The sequence below is a fragment of the Athene noctua genome, chromosome 10 (assembly GCF_965140245.1).
Source record: "Athene noctua chromosome 10, bAthNoc1.hap1.1, whole genome shotgun sequence".
In the NCBI taxonomy this organism is placed as follows: domain Eukaryota; kingdom Metazoa; phylum Chordata; class Aves; order Strigiformes; family Strigidae; genus Athene; species Athene noctua.
The window spans coordinates 13,417,088-13,430,278 of record NC_134046.1 but is presented as its reverse complement, the minus strand read 5'-3'; the positions used below and the strand labels follow the sequence as shown (position 1 = coordinate 13,430,278).

Below are 13,191 nucleotides of genomic sequence, written 5' to 3'. Positions count from 1 at the left end.
CAGTATAAACCCTCAGCGCAGCCTCTGGAAGACCCTCACACAGTCTCAGCATTTGATACCCTACCCCAATAAATCACAGCCAAGCTGGGAGAGAGCTGAGTGAAGCTAAGAGACCATGTGAACCCTTTGGGTGGGGTTCTTCCAGCTGCAACAAATTTTGGAGATTAACAACTCTAGCTTTGAGAAAGTCCCTTGAACAAAGAATAAGGGAGAAGTCATACAATATTCACATGGGTGGGACCAGTTTGCACAACAATTGTTGAGGAGTTTACAGATATGGATGGATAGCAATTAATTTATTGTCATTATTTGACTGTAATAGAGCTAAGCTTGCAAAATAATAGGGAGCTAACTCAAACTTCCTTAAGGATTTCCAATAACTGGAGGGTGTGTTTATATCTAACAGAAGACGTATCTGTATCACAGCAAGGGGAAGGCGGCAAGCTCTGGAAAAGCACACCACCACCAAAGCTAAGCTGTGTTTAGAGGGGCTGCAGTAGAAACCTCAGCCAAGCCCAACAGCACACATCCAAGGGTCTGTTTTACTTAAAAGCATGAATAAAGCCTTAGTACATACAAAAAGCCTCTTTGGTTGTATTTTCCTTCCTATTGTGGATCCAGCAGGGCAGATTTGCTACAATTGTCTTACTATACGCAACCACGCGTTGCACCCAAGTGTCCCTTCTCAGCATACATGGTATTGCCTCTCCTCCAGGAAGGGCGAGCTACCTGGCAGCCCATTTGACCACAGCTAAGGACTTCACTTGGGCAGCAAGGTCAAGTACTTGGCTCTGTGGCCTCTGCAAATCCACAGGGCATCAGCAGCAGGGACAGAGCCATCACAGACACCAAGCCCAGGCATGCACCTTGGGAAAATGCTCCAAATTTAAGGCAAGGCAGGACATTACAGATTCTCTGCTCTCTCCCCAAGCCTTCTGGTAACTAGAACAACCCTAGTTCCAAGCCCATACTGTTCTGTTCACTATTGGGAGTCTTAGGGTATCAATGTTTCAAATAGCTATATATAGTAAAAACAGCACCTCAGTAATATTCACTCTGAACTAACAAGAAACACATGTCAAATAGCCTCACTCCTATTTTAATTTCCTAATTCTGCTTTTCAGCTTGATGATGCACTAGAAGAAATAATTTTTCAGTTATCTGGTCAAGTCACCAAGACTGTTTTTCCTTCCAGTGGTTCCTATGCCGGCAAGAGGTTTGCATCAGTCCAACAAATCTGAACTCACAGGTGCTTGCTTAAATGAGGCCCTTTGATTTTAATCATTTGGCCAGCTTTTGTACATACATTTAAGTGCAGAGGCAGTTACCACTAACACTCCTGAGGGTATAAATGCACGACTACCTGCATTCCAGCACAGTCATGCTGAAGGCTGAGCTCTCCTCTAAAGCTCTGCATTCACAAGGTGCAACTGAAGTGATGTCAAAAAATCAAACCCCATTTTTGGTGTAATCCAGAACTTCAGATAAACTCAAAAGGCACTGAAAATATGGCCCAAGTGTCCCAGTAGTAAAGGCTGTATATATCTAAAAACCCCCACAGCTTTTAGCTATTTGAAAGTGATTACTCTGAATCCTAAAACACTGACTTAAGATCCTTTTGCTATGTAGAAGAAACTCAACGAATCCTCTCCTGAGTGGCAGAAATCTCCTTTCAAGAGCTTGGCCTCAAGAACCTTAATTCATGGTTTGGATGGGCAATATCTCATTTGGCATTTTCTTAGGTAGCTTTCCCATCTTGGAAAACCTCTTAAACTCCTTGAGGAATGGGATTACCTGCTTGTCATTAAACCTGCCTCAGCCTTTTGGAGAAAAATTACCCCCAAAAGACACCACCGGAGAGCTGAAAAGTTCCAGAAAGCTTCTTTTGTGGAGTTGTTCCTCAGGATCAAGTGCTGAGCATGACCTAGGGCAAGTGTTGCTCCAGCAGATTAGGAGCAGCTGCTTACCTGACACCAAGTGCTGACAGAGACTAGTGAAGCCTCTGGAGACAACTTGACCTCAGCTCACTGTGGGTACCCCAGACATCTGCCTGGGTGCACAGCAGCCAGCCATGCCAGCCCACCTAACTCATCTTAAATGCACACTAAGACAACTACGGGAGATACTGAAGGAACCCAGCCAACAAGCCCTGGGTGAGATGAAATGCCCCTGTCCCAGACAGAGGGCATGGAGCTCAGCCTGGGTTTGCTGCAGCTCATCCTCTTTTCTACAACAGATACACCCCAAATCTCTCATGCAAGAGCCCCATCTGGTTTCACCGCCCTGCCACTTGTTAGGGAAGGCGTTTGCTGCTTCTGCTTACAGAGCAGAGGTGAGGTCTGCAGTGTCCCTCACCCCAGACAGACACAAAGACTAAAGCACAAAGAACACGAGCTCTAGAGGCGCTCCTAGGGACATGGATTTTTCTTTCCACACTGTCAGGGGCAGCACTAAGGACACTGATACACCGGAGCAGAAGAGCCACAGCAGAACTGCCACTCTTGAAAGACACTGACCTTATCCAACAGTTTTACATATTGGGAATTCCACTAGTTTTTTCCCCTCCTGATGATGACCAACAGACATCCTCCTCGACTATACCTGATGTCCAGTGAGGTCCAGTTTCAGGTTATGCGTCAACTCCCAGTACTGGCACACAAGAAAACTGTCCAAAACGTACCGTGGACCAGCTGAAAGCCAAACAGGAGGGCTTCAAATTTGTGCAAGGGCAAATAGCTACTCTTAGAAGTACACTGATCAATATACACACTTGCTACTATAATTTTGATTGAGAATGGCAAAGGATTGTTTTGATTTATTCTTGCTTTCATAGACAGAAAACATCTATTGTAATCATGACCTGAAAGCAATTTGTTTCCCTGCCAGATTCTGAGCAAGCAGTTATCCAAATTACCACTCAAGAAAAAAAAAATCACTGACAAAAGACTGCCTTTCATCTCAAATTCTCTTTACAGGATTTATTTAAGTCACCAGTGAATGAGTTGGTATCATCTGGAATACTGGAAGCACTTACTGATATTAAGCTTTGCAGAGTAAGAAGTTTGTTGCCTCTTATTTTAGCAACAGAAAGACACGGAAAAGGCACCAATATCTGAGAAGACTATTTTGCTGGAGCTGCCAGATCTCAACTCGCAGGATGACAGAGATACAACAGAACCAGAGCCTCTGCAAATATCTTGCTCCTCCAAGAGCACATATTTGGCAGCATCCCTTTCCTGACTAACAATGTGTGAATTAATGATAAGAGAAGGGCAAACTTTGGAAAATAAGATGAACAGATTTTTCCACAAGCAAGACACTTGGTCTTAATTCTAAAACCAAACCAATCTGCAAGTAGCTGTATGGAATGGGAAGATCCCACCCAAATTTAATTAAACAGCAGCTGTGGTGAGTTCAAGTGCTCAAGTGTCTCCTTGCAATCAGCCATTTCCTTCCCTGAGCCAACTTTGTCCTTCCCACCTCCAGCATGTGGAGGAGGAACAGAACATCCCTTGGTGCACTGACACCTTCAGGAGCTGCCTCCATCAAATTTCTGTATGATGCAACCAATTTAGTCCTCCTAAATATCTTCCCAACTCTAGTGACTTTTGCACTTGAGGAGGCCAAGACACAAAAAAAGCTGAAGATGTGTCCCAGGGCACAAAGGCACAGCACAGGGCAGAGCCTGGGCCACCCTCCTTCAGCTCATCACTCCTGCACTGCAGCATCACTGTATCAGCTCTGAGGTGGCCACTCACCAACCGCTCCAAAAACTCAAAAGGCCCCCCCCAGCTGTGCAAGAATACCAAAAAAGCAGCTTGGGCACAGCATGTTTAAGAGGAAAGGTACAGTAAATTAGCAGCCCTGTGACCAGTCCTCAGAAGTCACACCAGCCTCTGGGGCTGCAGGTCTGTGCTCCCAACCTAGATGTCCAGATCCAGGACAGGTACTTTAAATTAGGAGTAGTGCTGCTCTGTTAACTACGTCCTGATGCTCTGGATTAAGACACAAGGCTGTCAGGAGCTGACTGGCTGTCCTCCTGCAGACTACTCTTTGGTAGCCCAAGCAGACTTGGCAGCACATGCAATAGGAACACAGGATGTTTTTATTTTTTTGTCTGGAGTTTTATAACCTCAACACAAATTACCCTCTTACAGAGGGGGGAAATAAAGAAAGGTGTTTGAGTGACACGTTTCCAGGTCTTCAGAAAGAGCAAATAAACAAGTCTCAGTTAATTTTGTGGCTGGTGATGTCCTGAACCCAAATGCAGCAGCTGAGGGCCATGCCACCTCAAATATTGGTAGGGCACAGGCAACCAGCCACAATGCTTTTGGGTAAGTTTGCTTTATGTTCCTCTGATAAGATGACAGTAGATTTTTCATCCTATGACAGGTTCCTTCCCAATAAAACACTATCTGGAATAATTTGCCAAAGGCTATGTAAAAGCTAATCCTGATAGAATTTATCCTGTTTTCTTAGTAGCTAAGGCAATAAACCCCCAGCATTTAAAGCTTCCAACAGACATATACAACTGCGATAGAAATTACTAATGATATTTGCACAGCAGTTTGTATACAACAGCCACCCAGCTGCTTTAGTGCTTCAGTGCTTCTTCTAACCAAGGCTTTAACATTGCAGGCACAAGCAAAACTTACTTTCCCAGAAGCATGTAGTTTTGCATGTCTGAAGGATCCAGCTAACAGCATCCACAATTAAGCACTAGCAGAAAAAAATCTTTGTTTTACTTATTTCCTACTACTGAGCCATCCTCCTCCATTTCTCTGGCATTTTTATTTGCCCTGTTTGACTTTCAGGTGAGTCAGCCAGTGCATACTCCTGTTCACCAGTGCCTATTTTAGTTCCCTGTGGTTACCCACCCCCTTGGATAAGGAAGAAGAGGCTTTCCTTTCCCTTCCCTTGCCGCTCTGGTCGATTCAGAAGAGCCATTACTGAACAGGTTTGAGACACTGCACCTAGTGAGCTAAACATTAACAATTTATGATGCTTTACCTGTCAGCAATTAAGTCAAAGCTGTTCATTTCCGTTGTACCAATTGCTTTTAACACTGTGCTTTTGGCTTAGGAAAGCAGAGAGACAGACCTGCAGGGGAGTTCAAAACCAGCACACCCAGCAAGAGGAAGGAGTCCCCCACTGCAGTGAGAAGTCACTGCTCTGGGGCAGTTCAGAGGCTTTCTGTGACTGAAGTGATGAAATCAAAGGGTTCAGAGTAGGTGAGATGGTAAAAGTATGAGGAGTCAGGCTGATAACCAGCATTAGGAAACTCTTGCTCTTCCAAAAAATTGGAAATAGCTGTCCTGAAATATTTCCCATTCTCTGAGCTCCATCTTTAAATGGAGCAATAGCTTCAAGCTAGGACATCCAAATACCTCTTTTCCTGAATGGCTGAAATACAGTATTTCCTTTAAAAAAAACTTCAGCCTAAACAAATACTCCAGACACTGCCTCCCTGCAGGACGAGAGGGATTTTGTAACTTGTAAATTGTATTTTATAGGACTTGATTTAGCTCTGAGTCCAAGTCCCAAAATAAGCTCTTTAACCCATGTGCTGCTTTATGATTTCATATCTATAAATACTTGTCAGAGCTAAGCAGGTTTCTGCATTAAGATCAACATCTGCTTCCCTGCGACAGCTGCAGCAGCACTTCCTCCCTTGGGCTCCAACACAAGGACGCTGTTCTTGGAGCAGGGGTTTCAGTCCCCACTACAAACCAGCTTTCAAAGCAGGACACACAGGCAATAGAGTCAACCCCCAAACCATCAGCTACATATAACCATCACCAACCCAGAGACCGAACCCCTTGTCCGTCGAGAGGAGGGTACCAATATGTCACAATGGGCTTCTGCTAGTGGAGGCTATAATGAGAAATTGTGAACATGAAAGTCTGCAAGGTATAAATAACTTTTGGTGGTCTAATTGTTAAAAATGATGAGGTCCAAGTTTCAGTAAACTGAAATGAAATTGCTTGTACAGTTCCTGACAGCCTTTACACAGATGAGCACTAGCACGTTTGAACGAGTATCCTGATGGCTGGGCAGGCATGCTCACTGCCGTTGCAGTGCTTGCCATCTTCATCACTGCCTGCCCAAACTGCTTAAAAGTGGGTTTGGACAGAACTGAGATTTTGCAGCTGTGTCCTGCAGAAGACTACTGGGCATAGCCCTCATCCCTGGGGAGCCGAGTGTCTCTCTGCAGGAAGCCAGGCATCCGCAGAGGGGAGCACACGGCTGGGGTCAGCCCAAGGAGCCTGCACACCTCTGTCAAGGGAGGCAGTTCGTGAAAAAGCCAAGTCTCCAGTGTGTTCCTCAAGTCTTTTTAAAAAGCTCTAAGTTTTTAGGCTTTACAAAGGGCAAGCTCCCAATCCTTAATAGTGTTCCCATCCACATCTGTAGATGTATGCAGAGGAGTCTTCAACGGTCCAGATGCTTTGACGGAGACAGGAGGCTTCTTTCTTCCCCTGGACCCTGAGCCACCCAGACCCCTGCATACACAGGGGCTGATTTACCACAGCAGCAGCAATGTTTTTTTTCCTCTCCAACAGTCTGCTTCAGATGTTTTCAGAAACCCATGCTAAAGGACTGAAGAAAAAGTTAAAAGAACCAAAATTTGTATTCACTGAGTAAGCTTTACCTTGGCTTTCAACATACTTTTAGCTTAGTGAGTTATTCTCTTCTCCTGACAAAAATGGACTGAATTTAGTGAGAACAGTACACAAATCCTGCTGCCTGCACAGTCCAACTGAACCAGCTCCAGTAACGCACAAAATGCCAGCCATCACGCTTTATCTTTGTTTCGAGTTTTAACTCTCCATTTAGAATTTAATCTAAACAACCCATTTGCCAAACAGAATGCTGTCCCACTCATGCTGTTTTAATTTCCTCAGAAAGAATCCCATAATACGCTAGGCAAGACATCAACAATAATTAAACCCAACAGTGATTGAAAATCAAATTTTCAGGGCCTTGCAACAAGCCCTAATGAGTTCCAGACTTGCCTTCCCCGACTTGCTCAAACTGGTTGTGCGACACTGCCAAGCCAAATTAAAATTTGACAGTATTCCACCCCATGCCCAGAAAAAGTGCCCTTCTCCCGATTCAGGAAATTAAACAGCCGTCTACTGCAAAGACGCCCATTTGTCTTTGGACATATATTATTTAGACAGTGATCCAGAGTCTGTATTTTTTTTTTCTCCCCCTTGTTTTTATTATGTCATTTCATATCCCTTTTGAAGTGCAGACTAGCTAGGACTTTTCCTTTTATATACCACTGTGCTGGGTTCCAGCTCAGGTGACAGGAGATGGGCAGCCCCAGGGCCTCACACCCTCCTTAGGGCTGTTCTACCCCACAAAAATGCACCCTTCCACTCCAGACAGTTTGTGCTCATCCCGTCACATATTGAAGTGAAATTAAAGATGACATCTTGTTCTTTACCCTTCCACCACAGGGAGCTAAGCTAAGAGGCTGTGATGGTTTCTGCATTCACAAGTGTCCCAGGGTGCGTTGTAAGCCCTGACTTACCACTGTGCAGCTTCACAGCTCCATCCCCCGGGGATGTTGCTCGGGAAGCTCCTGGGAGATGGGTCTAGCACAGAGACAGCTCTGCCAGGGCATATTTCTGCTCCATAGTGCAGATCTCTTCAGCCCCCCTCACTGCCCACATCCAGCCCTGCTTCTCCACTCCCTCCCACACAGGACCTCCACTCAGCCCCCCCCAAGCCCCACGCTCTGGCCCAGGCAGGAATTGAGCTGCCTGAAAAAAACCAGACTGACCACAGCCCAGCACAAAACCCACAACTGCAGCTGCCCATGAAAAGGGGTAAGTTTTGCCTCCTGTGGGACTGATCTGCACTCAGTGCCCAGAGAGAGCTTCCTGAGGGCCTCCAGCTGGCACCCAAAGGTGTCCCCCCCAAACTGTGCCCACCAGTACCCTATGAATCTGTCCAAGGGTTATCAGCAACAGGGACCCACTGGCAGAGGACACACTGAGTCTGTGGGGAGAACACAGAGATTTCCCCAGCAGGTTCCTGCTGAGCCCCGGCCACCTCCTGCATGCCTGTGGGGGACAGGGTCACCCCACAGTGACACAAGGGGGGGGCCTGCCCTCACCGACAAGCACTGAGAGGGTCCCTGTTGCAGCAGCCAAGGGGGAATCAGAAGAGCTGGAAGGAGGAGGGGAGGCAGGGAAGGAGGAACCCCTCAGTCCCACCCCAAAATTTCAGAATTTTAGGCAGGACAGACGGCAAGCAGGAGCATCACACTGCAGGGGGAGGGCAGTGCATGGCACAGCCCCCTCCACCCAGTGACCCCCCGACTGCCAAACACCAGCATTTGTCCGGGGTGACCTGCAAGCAGCATTCATTTTGCAACAAAATCCAGCAAATAGTTTTCTTTGGGATTCTGCAGCGGCACAGTTCGAACCTAATGGGACAGAAGGAGCTACACCTCAAAGAGACACAGGCTGGCCCTTCCCAGTTCGACAGCCAGTGAGGGATCTCCAAGGACAGCCTTGGCAGGAAACTTCTCAGAAGTTCATAGCAAAAGGTGCCATCCCCAACTCAGGCAGGTCTGGGGGTGCCCCTTGTGCCCTGGCAGACCCATGGACCCAGTCCCAGGGCATGGCACTGCCCAGTCGGGGCCATCTGGCATCAAGAAACAGGATTACAACAGTGTAGAAACCGAGAAGCGCTGACATTAAGTGTTTAACTCATCTCCTAATTATGCAGTGACAAAGGTACAGCGCGGAAGGTCGTAAGAGCAGCTGCTCCCAGGCAACACATTCCCCACAGTTTTTATTTAGTAATTAAACCCCCTTCCACTCAGCTCAACTCCAAATTAAGAGGGCGTTTCAGTTATTCTGGTTCTTTTGCTCACCAAAAGACACCGTGGCTAAAACCCAGGATTTCCTGGGGAAAGCAAGTCTTTGGCAGCCCCCACACGAGAAGCAGGTACTTCCCAGAGGGTCTAAAAGGAGACAAGCTACTCCCCTCAAGGACACAAGCTCGGAGCAGCAGTGGTCAGAGTCTAAATTAGACAAGAAACTGTTGCTTTTCCAGCAAAAGCTTTGCTGAAGCAGATTTCTGGCACATAAAGAACCCCCCCAGAGGCATTGCTAGGCACCGCGGCTGGGCAGACCCAGCATGGGCACTACACACAGCTAGATGCGCTCTACGGAGGGAGATGTAGGAGAAATTTAAGTACTTCAGAAATTATTTTTGCCCACTCTTAACCCTGAGCATTTAATAACTCCCATAATACTCACGCTCTGTGACATTCCCTCTCTCTGCATCTGCCGCTTCAGCTCCTTACTCAAAACCAGTGTAACAACGACTGCTGGAGCGGGGGAAGGGGGCGATCCAGAGGGCTCCGGCAAATTTTGACTCAGGCCACGCATATAAAAGGAAATAAATAACTGGGAGCAGAGTGCCCCCGTAGCCGGATGGGCGTCTGTCTCTGGGGGGGGATCAGCACCGCCCCCGATCTACCGAATACCTGAGCAAGCACAGCGCCGGCACAGCGCACGCTGGGCCGGAGAGGATAGGAGGTGAGGGGATATGGGGGAAAAAAGAAAATAAAGAAGTTTTGCAGCCCCGCTGGTGCGCGCTGCACTGCCCCTCCTCTCTCCCTCCCTCCCCTCAGCCGAAGGCAGTTTCCCAGACGCGCAGCCCCGAGCGGGCAGGGGCGACCCGGGGAGGGGGGAAAAGGGGAGAAAAAAGCGCAGCCCGGGCAGCCCAGGTCGGTCGGTCGGTCTGTCTGTCTGTCTGTCTGTCTGTCTGTCTGTCTGTCTGTCTGTCTGTCTGTCCGTCCGTCCGTCCGTCCGTCCGTCCGTCCGTCCGTCCGTCCGTCCGTCGCACGGCACACGCGCACCCACCTCCCCCAGGCCGGGGCCCGGCTCCATCCCGCGCCGCGCCCGCCGCTGCCCGGGCCGCCCCCGCCACGAGCGGCGCCTTTCATTGGCGACCGCGGCTGCCCCGGGCCGCCCTCAGCCAATCCGCTGCCGGCAGCGAACTTTCCTGGCCAATGGCGTGCGGAGGGGCGGGGCGCGCTGGCTAACGCGCGCACGTGTTGAGCGGGGGGGGGGCGGGCGCGCAGCGCTGCGGTGCGGTGCGGTGCGCTCCGTGCAGCGGGGCCGGGCCGGGCCGCCCCCCCCGCCGCGGCGCCCGGGGCTTAAATAACAAAGAGGGCTAAGGAAAAAAATACGAAAAGTGGTTTAAGTGTTTTGAAGTGCTCCCATCCCAAAGCGGCGGTGCTGGGGCGGGGTGCGGAGGGGTTGGGCCCCGGGGCCTGGGGGTGCCCGAGCGTGCGCGGGCCTGGCTGCGGTGGAGGGAGCCGGCAGGTCGCAAGCCAGGTCGCCTTTCTTGCCTGGGCTGTCCCGCTGTCCTGCTCTCCTATCCCGCTGTCCTGGTCTCCTGTCTCGCTGTCCCGCTGTCCTGCTCTCCCACTGTCCCACTCTTGCTGTCCCTCTGTCTCCCCCTGTCCCATCGTCTCGCCATCCTGCCGTTCCAGGGACACCAGGCGCAGGGAAACGGACTTCCCAGCTCAGACAGGAACGTGCTGGGGCAGTTTATCACAGAAGACAGACATGCAATTTTTTAGCAGAAGAAGCTGTCCAAAAACACATTTCTGCTGTTATTCCAATGTATGTTAAGCGTTGAATGACCATCTATTGCCTTTTGGGTTTTTTTTCCATGACATGCTAAGGTCATCTTTACAGCTTTCAGCAAATGCTCCTGCCGGCTCCTGCTTTGGTTCCAGGTCCAGCACAAAGCCCCTCTGCACAGGGGAGGGTAAGGGGGCTCCATGTGCTCCTGTCTCAGCTTTCTCCCCTGGTTCTCTCTTTTCCACTGTCCCCCGCTGTTCTCCCTTCTTCATCATGCCTGAGTCCAGGAAAAACCCGCACCGAAAGAACAGAAACCAGGATCCAACCATCTCCTCGGGTTCTGTGATCAAAGCAGAGCTACCAGGAGCAGGGAACACAACCAGCTCAGGGCTGGACTGTCTCTTTACAACTGTAACTGGAAAAAATAATCCTAAACTCTTGTGTTGATTTAATATCTCGCATGTTGGTACATTTTTCTGAGATTTCTTGCATACATTCCTGCAGAGAGGGAAACAGGTATCCCAGGCTCATTTTGACCCGTATGCAGTTTCTGAGAGTCCTTCGTGGTTAATTATGTCCCTTTGGCTGATCTGCTTCCACATGTGACCCTATCAGGATTTCTTTGATCTCACACTGTGTTCTGTCCCTGGATATACTTTTCCAAAATGAAGAAAAACAATTTACAGCAGCCCCATGGAAAGGAGAATGAGTGAAGGGCAGCAAAGGCTGGTACCTCACTGGGAGGAGACTGGGAATGCAATGCAGGCACCTCTATTTCCCATGTCGGGCTCCAGCTACACTCTGCTTTGCTGCCTACGTGGTTCCTCAGTCTGCGGGAGAAGATAAGGACTTCCCGCTGCTTCCAGCTGTGGGAGGTATCTCCTGGGTCCCTGCAGAGGGATATGAATCTGTCCAGCGCCTCAGGGGGAGCAGGGATACTGAATCCTCCAATAGTGCCCCAAAATCCCCAGCGATTATATCGTTCTGGAGCTGGTGAGCACGGGGCTGCAGTGATGGGTGCTTTCCCTCTCCAGCAGGATGTGGTGGATCGGTGCCTCCCAGGATCCAGCCCGGTGGGAAGCAATTCCCTCTGTTCAAGAGAAATAATCAGGATGGAACCATGTAGGAATCCTGACCTGGTAGAGCAAACAGGCCAAAAGCACCAGGGGCTGTAACCCCCCTGGAGAGCGGGAATGTGCCCTGATACATAGAGCGAGCGTCCACATGGTTTTAGAAGAGGTGTTTAACCATCCCCCCAAAAATCTGAGTTAAAAAGCAAGGCAGAAATAAATTCTGGAAAGGTAAAGTCCCTCTGGGGAGGGCGTTTGAACCTGACCTTCCAGGGGCATTTTGGGAGCGAGCAGAGGGAACAGCACAGGGATATTGTTTCTCAAACCAGTGCCATGAAGGGCTTGGCAGCCCCGGGAAACATTTGAAATGGCAATGGGGTGACATTATCTCACTTTCCCAAGGCACACGCGCACATGCCAAGCGGGGAAATAGGAAAGAACTTACAAAGGGATTTCTGGGAGCCACGAGGCATGGGGTGACTGCACCCTGCGGGAACAGTGGCTCTGCCCCAGGGACAGCTGCGGCCGGGTGCCCTGCAGGAAGATGTTACATGTAAAAGTGATGGTCTGGTTTTGGTTGGGTTTCATTTGTTTGTTTGTTTTTTTAGAATTATTTCTTGTTTTTTTTGTTTTAAATAGCAGTTGTAAAGCTGTGCACCAGCAGGCTCTGGGTGCCAGCGCAGTGACCAGGCTCTCCCCATGTAGCAAAGGCTTTTTATCAGCATGAAAACAATGCTTGACACAGTGCATAATTAGACTGTGTGGTTTCTTAATATTGGAAGACAATAAAATCAAGATTAGAATAAGATTTAAAAATATCCTAGATGCTTATATTTGCAATAAAATACATCTGGAATTGTTGTAATTAATGATCACACAAGTAAATCATGACAAGTGATAACTAAGTGTAGGCAGAGCGAGGAGCCATATCAAGGGCAGATTATTTTTGATGTTCAGAAACCCTTTGAGAAGCACCTGATAGCGGCTGCTCTCAGAGACTGGAAGCTCGGCCAAGCTGGATGGCAACAGGCTTAGTTTCCAGGCTTCTGAACGATTCAGTCAGTCATCAGGAACAAACACCCCCCACCAATGTTGTCTTTGCGGACGAGCCGTGCTCCTGGATCGTGGCAGGTTGCGGAGCAGAGCGAAGAGCAGCCAGGGAGAGGTGAAGGCAAATTAAAGGCGGCTCCGAGGAGGACCTGGCCACTTAAACTGTGCCCCGGGAAGGATGCCAACGCCAGTTATCACCGACAGCCTCTGAATAATGAGTCTGCGCTATACTTAGCTCTTTGCTAGGAAGAGACAAAATCATCCTATGACTAAACACAGCTAAATCTCTGCAGTAGTCATTCCCCATAAATTGACGACAAATGGACAAAGGGGTAAGATGCTCAAATATGAGAAACAGAGATTTCAGCTTCCTGTTGATTCACCAGCAGCTTTTATCAGAACAAAACTCTTCCCGCAGAGGTGTCACCAGACTATTGCTTCCTGAAGTGCACTCA

General features: G+C 48.9%; 1 protein-coding gene across 2 annotated transcripts in view; it reads right to left on the bottom strand.

The window, feature by feature from the left end:
- LMCD1 (LIM and cysteine rich domains 1) overlaps window positions 1-9,937 on the bottom strand; it is a 36,135-nt gene extending 26,198 nt beyond the window's left edge. Inside the window, exon 1 of one of the 2 annotated variants that reach the window (XM_074914025.1) lies at window positions 9,888-9,937. In XM_074914025.1, the coding sequence (XP_074770126.1) occupies window positions 9,888-9,914 (27 nt within the window). In that variant the 5' untranslated portion in view covers window positions 9,915-9,937. Of the gene's footprint in view, window positions 1-9,278; window positions 9,767-9,887 lie in introns of those variants that run through there. The other variant, XM_074914024.1, reaches the window with a different exon arrangement.
- Between the last annotated feature and the right edge of the window lie 3,254 nt (window positions 9,938-13,191).